Source organism: Stigmatopora argus, chromosome 3 (genome assembly GCF_051989625.1).
Source record: "Stigmatopora argus isolate UIUO_Sarg chromosome 3, RoL_Sarg_1.0, whole genome shotgun sequence".
NCBI lineage: Eukaryota > Metazoa > Chordata > Actinopteri > Syngnathiformes > Syngnathidae > Stigmatopora > Stigmatopora argus.
The window spans coordinates 9485100-9498325 of NC_135389.1; the positions used below are offsets into that span (position 1 = coordinate 9485100).

The window sequence follows — 13226 nt, forward strand, 5'->3', positions numbered from 1 at the left end:
ATAAGAAAACTGTGTAATATTACGTTTCTATTTATAAACTATTGATGATTGTTTTTAATAGGGAAATGTGTTGCTGCCACACCCACATCTCAAAGAGTTTAATATCATTTCAACACCTTTGAATACGTTATAGTTGATGTTTTAACTTTATAAGTTAAAACATGAATTTAATCATGCTATCATGCCATAGTGAACTTATAACACGTTTCCATTTTTGTAGTAGCGCACAGTGACATATTTAAACGGTATTTAGACACTTCTCTATTTCTTTTCTAACAGTAAAAAAAAATGATTATTGTCCTAAATAATACGCAGTGATTTTAGGAGTAGTGCCTTAAACCACTAGGATGCTTTGTTTTTATGCTTTGTCGGCTTCTACACAGCAGCAGGTTTTTATAATTGTTGTGATTATGAATAATGGTGAATATGAACACTTTTTGTTTTGTGTTTGGAGGTCAAACATGCGCTTACATTCCTCCAACTTCAGCTTCACACCCTCCAACAAAATCAAGAAAAACACCAAAAATTGATTGATTTATTGACTGCTTGGTGGCTCCGCTGCAGCAAAGGACCATTTTTGTACATTTGAGCTAATGTTGTAAATAAGACTGTTTGTTCACTGTATTTAATTAATGCTTTTGTTTGTTTGTCGTGAAAAGAACATGCTCAACTTTATATTTATACAAACTGAGTGACACTCCAATAATAATAATAATAATAATAAATATACTTTATTTATACTAAAGTATCTTGCTTGCTGTGTTATATTTTAATTTTTCATTCATTATCATGTGATTTGCTTTTATGTGTATTTTTTTATTGAGTTCATTTATCACGCGAACCTGCCAACAAACTACATTTATATATATATATATACTATATATATATATATATATATATATATATATATATATATATATATATATATATATATATATATATATATGTATATATATATGTAGTTTTTACGGTCTATAAGTCGCACCAGCCAAAGAATACACAATTAAGAGGAAAAAAAAGTTTGACTGGAGTATAAATTGCATTTTTGGGATAACATTTTTTTTGTTGATCAGAAACTGGGGGAAAAATACATTGAAGTAAAAATGATACAATTCCTCATCATTCGTCTTCCATATCGTAAGGGTTGCGGGGTTGCTGGAGCCTAACCCAGCTGTCTTCGGGCAAAAGGCAGACTACACCATAGACTGGTCGCCAGTCAGTCATAGGGAACACAAAGAGACAAACAACCATCCACATTCACAATCATAACGCCACCAGCAGGAATCAAGCCCACGCCTAACCGCACCAAAGTCAGGTGAGTGAACCTCTACAGTCTACACCAAGCGTAGGGAAACTATGGCTTAGGAGTCATACGTGGCTCTTTTGATGAGTGCATATGGCTCTTTGCTAACCTGTGAGCTAAAATATGGAAATCGCTGGCGAGAGAGCTGAGCCCTGAACGCACCAATAGGAGTGACACTTTTTGCACTTTAAAAGCGGTGAAATGACTAAAAAATGCACACATTCTTATGTATTTTTACTTTTCTGGGTGGCCTGGCGGCAGTGTATAGTGGACCTGGGTTCAAATCCAGGTTTGGACATTCCAGTGTGGGTTTTCTCTGGGTACTCTGGTTTCCTCCCACATTCCAAAGACATACATGGTAGGCTGTTTGGACAGTCTAGATTGCCCCTACGTATGAGTGTGAGCGTGAATGGTTATTTGTCTCCTTGTGCCCTGCGATTGGCTGGCCACCAATTCAGGGTGTCCCCCTGCCACTGGCCCAAAGTCAGCTGGGATAGATAGGCTCCAGCGACCCTGCATACATACATTTTAATGAACCCCTACTTTATAAATATTGGATTTTAAGTGTGAACTCCCTTTGACTGAGTTTAAAAAATAAAAAATAAAAACAACAGCTGTAATGACGACAGGTGCAAAAATATCGTCCTGAAGAGTCAAACTTTATTTACAAAAATCCCGAGAGCCAAACAGTCAAAAGAGCGATGAGGGCCAACGTGATTTTATTTCGATCGTTAGCAGCTAGTGCTTAGTGATCATGAGTGGTGATGGGTATCCTCAGCATGACGAAGTGTTGAGTCTCAGCTAAATTAACTTGGCCGGCGGGGTCTACTTCCTGCGGCGAGCGGCAGCTCCCTTCTTGCTGCTGTGGAGCACACATAACAAAATAAACCCATATTAGTTTGTTTGCATATTAGTATTTCAGTTTCACTTTAAAGATCCTCTAAAATGGGAGTAATCATCAATGAACATTTTGACACGTCAAAGAAAAGAGTTCTTGTCAACAAGCCAGTCAAATTGGGGGTGCATGTAGTAAAAATGGTCAAAAAGCCTATCGAATACATTAATATTTTGGGGGGGAACGCACCTTTGGAAAAATGGTGGTTAACACTGGGTTATTCAAGAATTTTGAGGGTTGATAACAAACATCTCATATTCACGTTTAAAAAGATGCACTTTCTTTCTTTTTACTGTTTAATTTGGGGACCCAACCAGCGGAAAAGCCGTATTTTTAGTTCATCCCTGCATCGTCAAGAATTTGAGTTACTTTGAAAAAATAGACAATGGTCCAGTGATTTTTTTAAAATTCAATTTTATTGAACATAACTAATCTAATTTTTGGGAACCAGAATATGATTATAAATCACTTTTTGTGTATTGAATGATTTTTTATGCTGCAATTATTGGCAGAATTTTGTGATTCACTCAATCCCTGAGCATCCATAGACATTTTTATGCAAAATTTGTGATGAACTTATATATTAAAAAGACATTTTAGCATTTAACAGTAAAATATTGATATTATTGTTGTTTTAGTCTTTTATTGAAAAATAGTTGATTAAAATAAAGAACAATTGTAATAAAAAAATAGCATTTTAGCCACTAAATAGGAATAATATTTTTGGAGTGGTGCTGTAGTTTAACATGCAGGGATGTTACTTACAATTTGCTGAGTTCCTCCACTCTCTTGCGCAGGGTAGTGACCTGTAAGGGGTGCACATGAAGCACATAAAACTTTCCATACTTTTCATTTTGGCCGTTTTTTCCCCTCCTTGTTTTATGTGCACGATACAGACCTCGTATTTCTGCTTCTTCAGCCTCTCTGTATGGTCAAACTTCTCAGATTCCAGCGTACACATCCAATCATACAGCTCATTGATCTTGTCCCTGGAAGAAATTTGACCATGGTGAAACAATGCAATCATATATATATATATATGGCATGTTTCATTCAAAAAAGACATTTGCAAGCATCTCATAGTGTATTCTTGTACCTGAGCTTGTCCTCATTGAGATGGTCAATGTTAAGTTGCTTGCGTCTGGCGGCTAAGATCTTCTTCTTCTTCTCTCTCTCTGTTTCTTTCTTTCCTCCTCGCTTCTGGTCAGCCTAGCGGATTGAAAAATGTCACAGAAATTTCAGTGTGTACGACCACGTCAATGAAACATGTTGAAAAATGTTAACATGTTGGTCCTTGGTTGCCATATAGCACCAGGAGAAATCCAAATGTAGTACATAAGTATTTTCTCATTACACCAGGTTTTATCAGGGTTTAGCTCTGACACACAACATTTATTCCAAAGCAAATACAAAGTGTGTGGTTCACGTTGGAAATAAAACGATGATTTGTCTGTTAATACCTTCTGGAGATGGCTGCTGTAGTTGGAGCCCATGTTTGACAAAGCAGACTTTTTCTTGGCTTCGTCCTCGGCCTTCTTCTTGGCATCCGACTCTTCCTTGATGCGACGCTCCTCCTGCATGCAAACGGCAATGACCAATCACAGTCTTGGCTTTTTAAAGGGTGGTTCCGAGGGGTTACTCACCTCACGTCTGGCCTGGCGTTCCTTGTCCTTCTCGGTACGGACGCGTTGCTGCTCAGACCTCTCGGCACGACGCTTCTCCTGTGGGAAAATGATCGCGACAAATGTTGTACAACTACGTGATATTTCTTTCGTTTAACAATTCATGATAAAAACGAATTTAATCAATACGTTTTGACGTGTTTTGTGAAAGGGAAATTAAAATACGCCCATTGGTTATTTCATGAAAGACACCATCTATTGACATAATATAAAAAAAAGAAAGATGAATAGTGATTTATTTCATTGTTATGAAAAATCATGATGGTCCGGGGGGGAGCTATCCTAGCTAACTACGGGCACCAGGCAGGGGACAACCTGAATCAGTGGCCAGCCAATCGCAGGGCACAGTTAGAAGGACAACCATTCACGCTCACATTCATACCTAGGGACAATTTAGAGCACAGGTGTCAAAGTGGCAGCCCGGGGGCCAAATATGGCCCGCCGCATCATTTTGTGCGGCCCGAGAAAGTAAATCATGAGTGCCAATGAAGATTATAGATGTAGTATATTATATTTCCTGATTTTTCCCTTTTTAAATCAATAATTGGAATTTTTAATCCGTATTTTTCTTTTTGTGTTTTTAGTTCAAAAAGCATTTTGGAAAATCCAAAAATAAATATATAAAATATTTTCAGTTTTTCCACTTTATTGAACATAGTTTAAAAATATTGAGTTTCCTTTTGAAATAAGAAAAAAATGATTAAAAGATGTTTTCCCTTACTAAGAAAAAAACTCAAATAAACATTGTTTTGGATCTATTAAAAAAACTGAATATTTAGGGCTTTTGATCTAGTTCTTTTAATCCGATTTAAAAAAAAAAAAAAATCAAAATATTATATCTAAAATAGTCCGGTCCGGCCCACATGAAATCGAGTTGACGTTAATGCGGCCCGTGAACCAACCTGAGTTTGACACCCTAGATTTAGACTCTAAATCAAGTTAGAATTTTAGAGTGTTTAACCAGCCTAAACTGCATGTTTTTTGGAATGTGGGAGGAAACCGGAGTACCCGGAAAAAACCCACACAACCCCGAGGAGAACATGCAAACTCACTGTAGTGAGGGCCGACCTGGAATCGAACCTTCAACCCCATTACGCCGCCAATATTTAGACAGTATATTTATAATTTGTTCATTTAAAATAAAAAATCAATTTTGCGAATATTTTACGGACAATCTAACTGAGGAAAGTGTAAATGGCGATACAAAGCGTGAGTGTGAACTACTATTCTTAAAGTTGTTTTTCTGTGATGATTGGTCTCCACACTCACAATCCTGTCCTTGAGGGCGATCAGCTCCTCTTCTTCCTTCTTTCTGCACTCGAAGTGGGCGTCAATCAGGCCCTGGAGCTCAACCAGGTCTTTGTTTTGACGTTTTTTCTGGATATCCTGAACACAATGACACCACCGACAAGCATGTAAACAATTTATGGACAGTACACCATGTGTATAACTATATTAATGCTGCTATCTAATATAATATATGATGTACTCTCATTATCCTCAGTACAACCACGTTCACAGTCATATTTGAGGTCAATTCACAGTCTTAAATCAAACCTTTCAGGCCATCAACTTACATCAAAGTCCACTTTTTCACCATCAGGGATTTTGGGAGCAGTTGGCCTAGAAAGAACCTTTGTTTTAGTTTTCACTATTTTGGAATAAATTAAAGATATGTTTTATTCAGCCTAGTGACTTACTTGAATTTTGGCTTCTCCTCTGCAGCAAGCAAATGAAGAAGGTTGCGGTGGTAGGAAGGAGGAGGGGACAAGTATATTTAATGCTGTTAGAAGCCAAACATTAAAGTCTCTCAAGCAATAAAGTGATTAATTGGTGATTAGGGTTTATAGGAACAAAAGAATCAAAGATATTTAAATATAATTACAGTCAAACCACATTATAATAAGTATTTGTGTTTGAATGTGTGTTTAATTTCTGTTAGCTGCCTTTTCAGTTTTTTTATTATCATGTCATGTTAGAACAAAAGACTGTTTTACTTGTCAATTAATATGTCAATTACTATTGTGTTTTTTAATAAATCAATGAATCTGATGAAGAATAGTTTAACTACCAGTGGTTTGTCTTCAACCTGCCAGGAATTTTGTTAATGCTTTCAGAACTTTTTCCAAAGTTAAAGCTGACATAGGCAAATATCTGCTTTCACGATGGACTGCAGAAAACCCAACATATAGAATATTAGTAATTGGCTTATTGTGGGAATGTCAAGGTTTATAAATGATTAGTCAATTATCAAAGTGTTGATTGTTTTGATAATCGACTAACTGTCGAGTAACGGAGTCGCTTTTGTACCTAGTAGTTTTGGCAATTAAATAAACAAGCAAAGATAAACATTTTCCAACCATTTATATAGCAAAGGTTCACTGTGTTATTATTAATTCTCCTCCTCTGCTAAGAAAATGTTTAATGTTTGTGTCGTTGGCTGGACCACAATCTTGTCCTCTTCTCTCTCCACAAGACAGGCAAGGTCACATGATCATACGAGTCCTCTCCGATTGGTTGACCGCTTCATGCCATGCAGCTGACAGGCGGGCGGTGGGGAGTTTTTAATATTCTTTCATATTCTTTCACCCTTTTTTCATTTTGAACCTGATTGCGTGGAGCTCCAAAGTTGAAACATAAGAGTTTTATTTTGAAAAGAACATACCTTCCTCTTCAGAGGCCTCTGCATGCAGCAAGCGCCGAGAACAAAAGCAGAATAGAAAATAAAAGCGTTAGCGCTGGCGCTTGGGGAAGCACAAGCAAACTATTTCAAACCTAATTTCTATAAAGCAAAAAAAGCTGTTATCCATTTTGCGTCGATGATTGACTTTTAATCATCTTTGTGACCACCAGGGCTGTTAGCGTGATTAGCACTTAAGTCATAGCTAGCTAATATGGTTTGGTTAGCACATTAGCTCGTCAAAGGCAAAAATAATTAAGCATTTAAAATGGTTTTGTTCGCTTACCGTATTTTCTTGCATAAAAGCCGTATTTGTAATTTTGTATGTATTGATGTATTTATATATCTTTTATTATATATATTTAAATCTAAATAAAGAAAATGATGACTGAATTAAGGGTACAGCTAATATGCGCAAAAGTCTTACAGCGTTGCTACACTCTTTCACCAGTAGATGTCGGCAAATTAACATTTACTATTTGTTGGTTATTTTCAGTTTTTGCAGTAAGAAAACAATAATTCTATATTATAATTCTATGGTTTTAGGTTATATAAATATTGAGTGTTAAATATGTGTTTGTATTTTGTTTCCCACTGTAGCCCAAAATCTCCAATCCTTGTTATTATTATTATTATTATTTTAAAAGCTTTATGGGTTTTTAAAGTACAAGAAATTCTTATACACAGAAAAAAAAGAAGTGCTTAACAAATGATTGCATAATTAGAAAAATAATACATCATACGTGTACTATTATTAAAAAAATAATACACAAAGCACCCATATTAACGTGCAGATTAAATAAACTCTTCCAATAGCTAACGGAAGGTTTTGAGTGCTGGCCAGCATTTATCAAGCCAAACACCAGCAAGGAAACAAAATGCCACCTGAATATAAAATTAATGACATAAATGAATGTTAAAATGAAACTAGCTGTGAGTCGTCGACTTTGCACAGAGGTGAAAGGAAGGTAAGTTAGCATTGTCATTTGCATGACTGGAGCGTACATTGTTGTGTGGGAAAGGAAAGGATGATAGAATAACCCCCCACCCCATCCCCTGTCCATGCCACTTACCTTCGAACTCTTCCTCTGCTTCTTCTTCAGGTTCGGATTCTACCTCAGGTTCAGGTTCGGATTCTACCTCGGGTTCAGGTTCGGGTTCTACCTCGGGTTCTTCCTCTGGTTCTACTTCGAGTTCTACTTCTACTTCTGTCTCTGGGGCCAGCTCTATGTCCTCTAATAACTCTTCGGCTAAAGATACACCACGTGCGGTTAATAGAGGCAAAGAAAAGGCAGTTACGTGTAGATTTCTCAAACTTTTGGAGGCCCAGGACTTCCGACAGGATAGACATTTCTTTAAAAAAATATTCTTAAAATACAATTAATTAATGAATTAATATTTCCCACATAAAGAAAAGTACAGAAGTGTGGATCTCTTCAAAAATATGTATTTTTAGCGGATAATCATCATAACCATTGTCTTTATGTGACACTAATATCAATCAAATCGAAAAAGCTAAAGTTATCAAGTGAATTATTTCTTTCTTGGTGACATTCTAAATCAGAGATACAAGTGTAATTTAGAGCCCCACATCTAGATAGTGCCAGCAAACTTTAGAGCATTTAACTACCATTGATTCAGTGTATTGCAGATCTCAAAGCAATAATCTGCCAACCCCAATGGTGTGCGGGGACCCCAGTTTGAGAACCACTAGCGATGAAACAGAAAGCTTCGGGGACGGACACGAAGTGTGTGTTGTCAGAGTCAATAAGAGTCAATAAGTGAGTGGTGCAAACGGCTTCCACATGCGATTGATGGTCAAGTGGCATTAATTTATAAAGCCACCAAAGGTTTCGCATGTTAGTTACTGGTTAATGTGAGGATCTTACCATCGTAATCTTCATGGCGGTCCGAGAAAGAAAAGGAGCAGAAGTACATTTACAAAAAAGATCCTGCGTGTACCCAGGTACACTGGCGGGATCCATGCGGGCTGTCATGCTGAGGCGCCAATGGTGGTGGCTACGATGCTATGAGCCAGCGTAGCCACCACCATTGGGCGCGCCTCTTCTGACGAATCAAGCCAGACCGCTAATAACAAACAACAACCAACGAAGACAGAGGACTGAGGACCGTGATGACCATGAGGACCAATGTGATGATGGCGATAATGATGATGATAGTGATGATGATAAAAATGGTGGTGGTGATAGCACATGATGATTGGTATGACTTACCCTCCGTCTGATCGCTGGGGACAGAAGAAGACACAGGATTAGAATGCAGGAAAAATACTTTACAAAAGTCAAAACGGATAAAATAAGACACAATATAAGCCAGCAAAGTACAAAAATATAGACAAAGAGACAAGAGCAGAACATAAAATGACACAAAAAGTGGATACAAGATAAACATGGATACAAATAGAGACGAATAACAAAATTGACTCAAAGATGAAAGAGGGGAAGGATGACAAGAGAAGACAATTGATAACACGAGGACAATAGACAGAAGACGAGAATAAATGAAAAGACAGGACAACAACATTTAAGACACAAGAAGGGACAGGAGAAAAGAGACAGTTTGAAACCAAAACAGAAAGAAGGGGTCAAACCACATAAAATGATACAAGAAGAGGTGACAAAAGAAATAAGAACACGAAAAGAGGAGACAAAGTGCCAAAAAATTTAATCAGTGGAAAACAAAAACAAAATTTCTATACTCTTTTGGCACTAAGGGACTTACTAGTCTTCGGTGTCAGACATGTTGAAAATGGACGTCAAAACCTGCAAGTCAAACCACAATATTGAGATATCACAACATTTCTCAATTTAACACATTTATTTTAGCATATTCGCTTATATCCAAGTTAATCATTGAACCTTTTTGTCCAATATCTTACTCAAATTTGGCCTTCCATTTACTTTGGTTGTAATCCTGCTATCGACCACTACATGTCCCATTTATATGAATGCCTTTTTGAGCACTTCCTTGGGCTTGTGTAGCCAAATTTACAGTGCAAAGCATATTAATGTGCCACCATTTTGTGGTTGACACTTAGAACTGCGCTGTTGAAGGACGGTCAACCTGGAACGGGCAAATGAGGAGGGGGGCAAATGGCGGGGTGGGGATGGAGGGTCGGTGGAGGACAATGATTATGTCTACGTAACAAAGCGTGTTCACTTAAGTCATGTCGCTTTTCTAAGTTCCTTAGCCAAGAACTAACTTTATTTAAAGCTCCCCTCTAAAATAACTTGAACAAGTGCCCCTGTCACACACACGCACATTTAACACCCTCTCCCCACACGCCCATATCCTTGACCCCCAGACCAAAAAGGAGTATAAAAATGTGCATGTGCTCTACCGGAGTCCGATTTCAGAAGTTTCCAGTTTGCAAAAATTGTCAACAGTTTAAAATTAGACACAAGATGCAAAACTCATGAGGATTTTAGGGGTGCTAGAGCCTATCCTAGCTGACTAACTATGGGCAGGAAGCAGGGTATGAAATGGTTGCCAGCCAATCTCTGGACATAACATGATGACTAATACTTATCTATTCTGTTGACTAGTTATTTATTTATTACTTATTTATTGATTTTTTTGTCTTACTTATCAGTTTTTATTGTTGTTATTTGTGCACTTCCCTACCTATTATGTTGACTAGTTATTTATTTATTACTTATTGATTATTTATTTGTTTGTTGGTTTGTTGTTATTATTTTTGCACTTCGGTGAAGCTTTAAATAAAATTATACTTGTATAATGAGAATAAAAGCATTCGATTTAATTCATCATTCCTTCATCTTCCATTCCGCCCATCCTCGAAAGGGTCCCGGGGTTTGCTGGAGCCTAACCCAGCAGTTGTCCGGCGAATGGCAGACTACACCCCAGACTGGTCGCCAGTCAGTCGTAGGGCACACAGAGAAAAAAACGACCATCCGCACTCCCAATCATTTGGCCACAAGCGGGAATCGAGCCCGCGCCTGCCCACACTGAAGTCAGGCGAGTGAACCTCTACACTACAAGGCAGCCCAATTCAGTATAAATAACTATTATTAGTAATCGTAATATTATTACCACTCATAAACTGCTATATGTCTTTATATTTCATAAACCCTCGAATAAATGTTCTAAAAGTTGTGGGACTGTCATTTTTGGGTTAAATATTATAAATTTAACTAGCAATTCCTGTCAAGACGCATTTCAGCTTCATTTATGCGCAGTTTCCGTAAATCTTGATGTTGTGTTGATCGTGGTGACTTTTGATCTCATGCAAGTCTTAATATCAGATGGTATAGCAATGTAGACAAAGATTACAAATTTATCATACCGTACTCTATCATGCATGTGCGTGATTATGCACATTTTGATGTTGGTTAACATGTCCTGATAAAAATCTAACTTGCAAATACATGTATATAGAATCAAGTTTAATATCCAATAATAATAACAAGTCCGGCAATACTTTATCCAATCAGGGGAACACAATACTCTTAAAAGAGAACAGAATGGAATGACATAGCATAGTATAGCATAGCAAAGATGTTATATTTGAGTGATAGAGTGAAGAGTTGATCCAATAAGAAAAGAAGCTTAGGCCCACATTATTCCGATTATCGCATTCCTTCATCTATTTCCGAGTCGCAGCTGTGCAGTGCCCACCCGACTCAGGTTTCCCAGAACTCCATGCCTGGATCCCTTTCCTTCCTTGGAGGACCTCCCGTCCCTGCACCTGGCGTCACCTTATGTGGCCGCCTGCTGGCTTCCTTCAATCATCTCCCAGCCCAATTGCTCCCTGCTTAATATGCCTTTCAGAATAAACCTCAGAAGGTAAAAGGTCCTTGCGTCCTGCTTCCAGAATGCTGACGATTCCCAATGGGAATTTGTTGACGTGAGCTCATCCGTCTGGAGAATCTTGGCCTTTCATCTGGGTGCTAAAGTGTTGATCCTGCCACCATGTGGCTGCGAGCCAAAACCATTTGCAGCTTCGCTTATAGAAGCTACCGACCCACTGGAACGCCAAACCCAGAAAAAACAACGCTGTCAAAACCATCTGCTGTTGATCCCCCTTAAAAACAAACACGTTGACTGTGCCAGGTTCTCATCGGAAGTTGTCATTGAATTACTTAATTGGCTGGTATTTTACAAACTATGCAATGCACTACACAACAATCAAGACAACACAGGATGTTCGTGTAACTACAACAGCAGAAGAAGAACAAGGCAACTCTGGAAGTTTTACTAAATCCTCCAAAAGAACAGTAATTGGACACAATTGCCACTTTTTGCATTCTAACCCGTAATACAACATAACAGAAAAGATGAGCTATTTTCAGAGCAGGCCTGTGGGCGACTCATATGGTCCTTGGGAGCGTCCATGTTGATGACCGCCTGCTCCAAATGGACCAGATGGAGACTCATATAACCTAACCATAAAATTCAAATAGAACCACCACGTAAATGGAACTTGGACACCTTTCCATCTTTCCAATGCATAAAACAACGATGTAAATTTGACAGATTGATGTCCACCATATAATCGAAGGAATGCTACGACATCAAAAACTGTTTTCAATGAAAACCTATCACTGCACCAGAAACATGACTAAATTATTAGATCAGGCGGAAGCAATATCACAATAGTTCAATGTTTTTTTTAAACCTTTTTAGAGCCAAAGCACTTTCACGGCACTTTTGATTCTGTACCTTCTGTCACGTAATTTGCTTTGCTTGACAGTATATATCTTATGGATGGATAGTTGATAAATTATTCGTAGCAATTATATCGTTTCTGGACTAAGTCATAGAAGTAGATGATTCCTCATGGCATCCTAGTTGTGAATCACTAGACAATGGGATTGTAGGACTATAGGACCAGGATTAGGATTAGGATTGGGATTTGGACCTCCTTACCTGAGATAAGAAGTAAAGAAAGAAGAAGTGTGAAGCGTGGAGGTCCCCGCTGGCCCAGAGCGGTTGTCAGGATCTGCAAACTTGCCGCGCTGATGATGTTCTTCTGTTATAGTGACACTTGATCCACAACACGGCCTCATTGGTCCAGAAGTCAGGAAAGAGGCGGGGTTTCGATACCGGTGGGGCTGGGTTGGCATATTGGGGGCGCCACCCACACCACACCTCCTTCCTCCTCCTGGTCCTCAATAAGGAGATGCCAGCACTCCGGCAAGTAGGAGGAGACGCTGGCTTAAGTTTGGAAAGGAACCAGTGCTCTCCCAAGTCTTTGGGCTATTCTGGGAGCAACGCATGAGACAAGCACATTTTAGAACGTGCGAGAACAAGAAGAGGAACGAGGAAAAAGTGGAAGGAAAACATTTGATGTTCAACAGGCCCTCCAAAAAACTTGTCGTTCCAATGTTTTTTGCTGTTCCTCATCTGAAGTTATCTTCTCAAAGTGCCCCTCTTGATGTTCTGAAGCCAACCTCATCTTCCTAGCATCCTCCTTTTAACACTTTGGAAATGTCTTTCCTAATTTTTAACAACCAGTGTAAGGCATTAATCTTCACGAAAAAAAGTAATAATACTATTACAGTTCTTAGAAGCCTGAAAGACCTGTTCTGACTAACCTGAACCCTCTCATGCACTTGGGGGTGCTGCAGTAACACAATATGAAGTGAGTAGCTCAGGGAGAACATGGAAACTCCACATGGGAAA

At 38.4% G+C, this 13226-nt stretch overlaps 1 protein-coding gene across 2 annotated transcripts; it reads right to left on the reverse strand.

Annotated features, from left to right (window-relative positions):
- Positions 1-1943: 1943 nt before the first annotated feature.
- Positions 1944-12569, reverse strand: tnnt3a (troponin T type 3a (skeletal, fast)). Of its 2 annotated transcripts, XM_077596395.1 has the most exons (14): positions 12471-12569; positions 9303-9343; positions 8795-8808; positions 7634-7810; positions 6546-6563; positions 5581-5599; positions 5458-5503; positions 5150-5266; positions 3842-3919; positions 3659-3772; positions 3295-3407; positions 3097-3187; positions 2964-3004; positions 1944-2165 (listed from the first exon to the last, which is right to left on the reverse strand). In XM_077596395.1, exons 2-14 carry the CDS (start codon positions 9320-9322, stop codon positions 2129-2131), a joined length of 885 nt encoding a protein of 294 aa, XP_077452521.1. In that variant the 5' UTR covers positions 9323-9343; positions 12471-12569; the 3' UTR covers positions 1944-2128. The 2 variants fall into 2 exon arrangements, with proteins under 2 accessions (XP_077452521.1, XP_077452522.1); XM_077596396.1 differs by lacking the exons at positions 6546-6563; positions 7634-7810.
- Between the last annotated feature and the right edge of the window lie 657 nt (positions 12570-13226).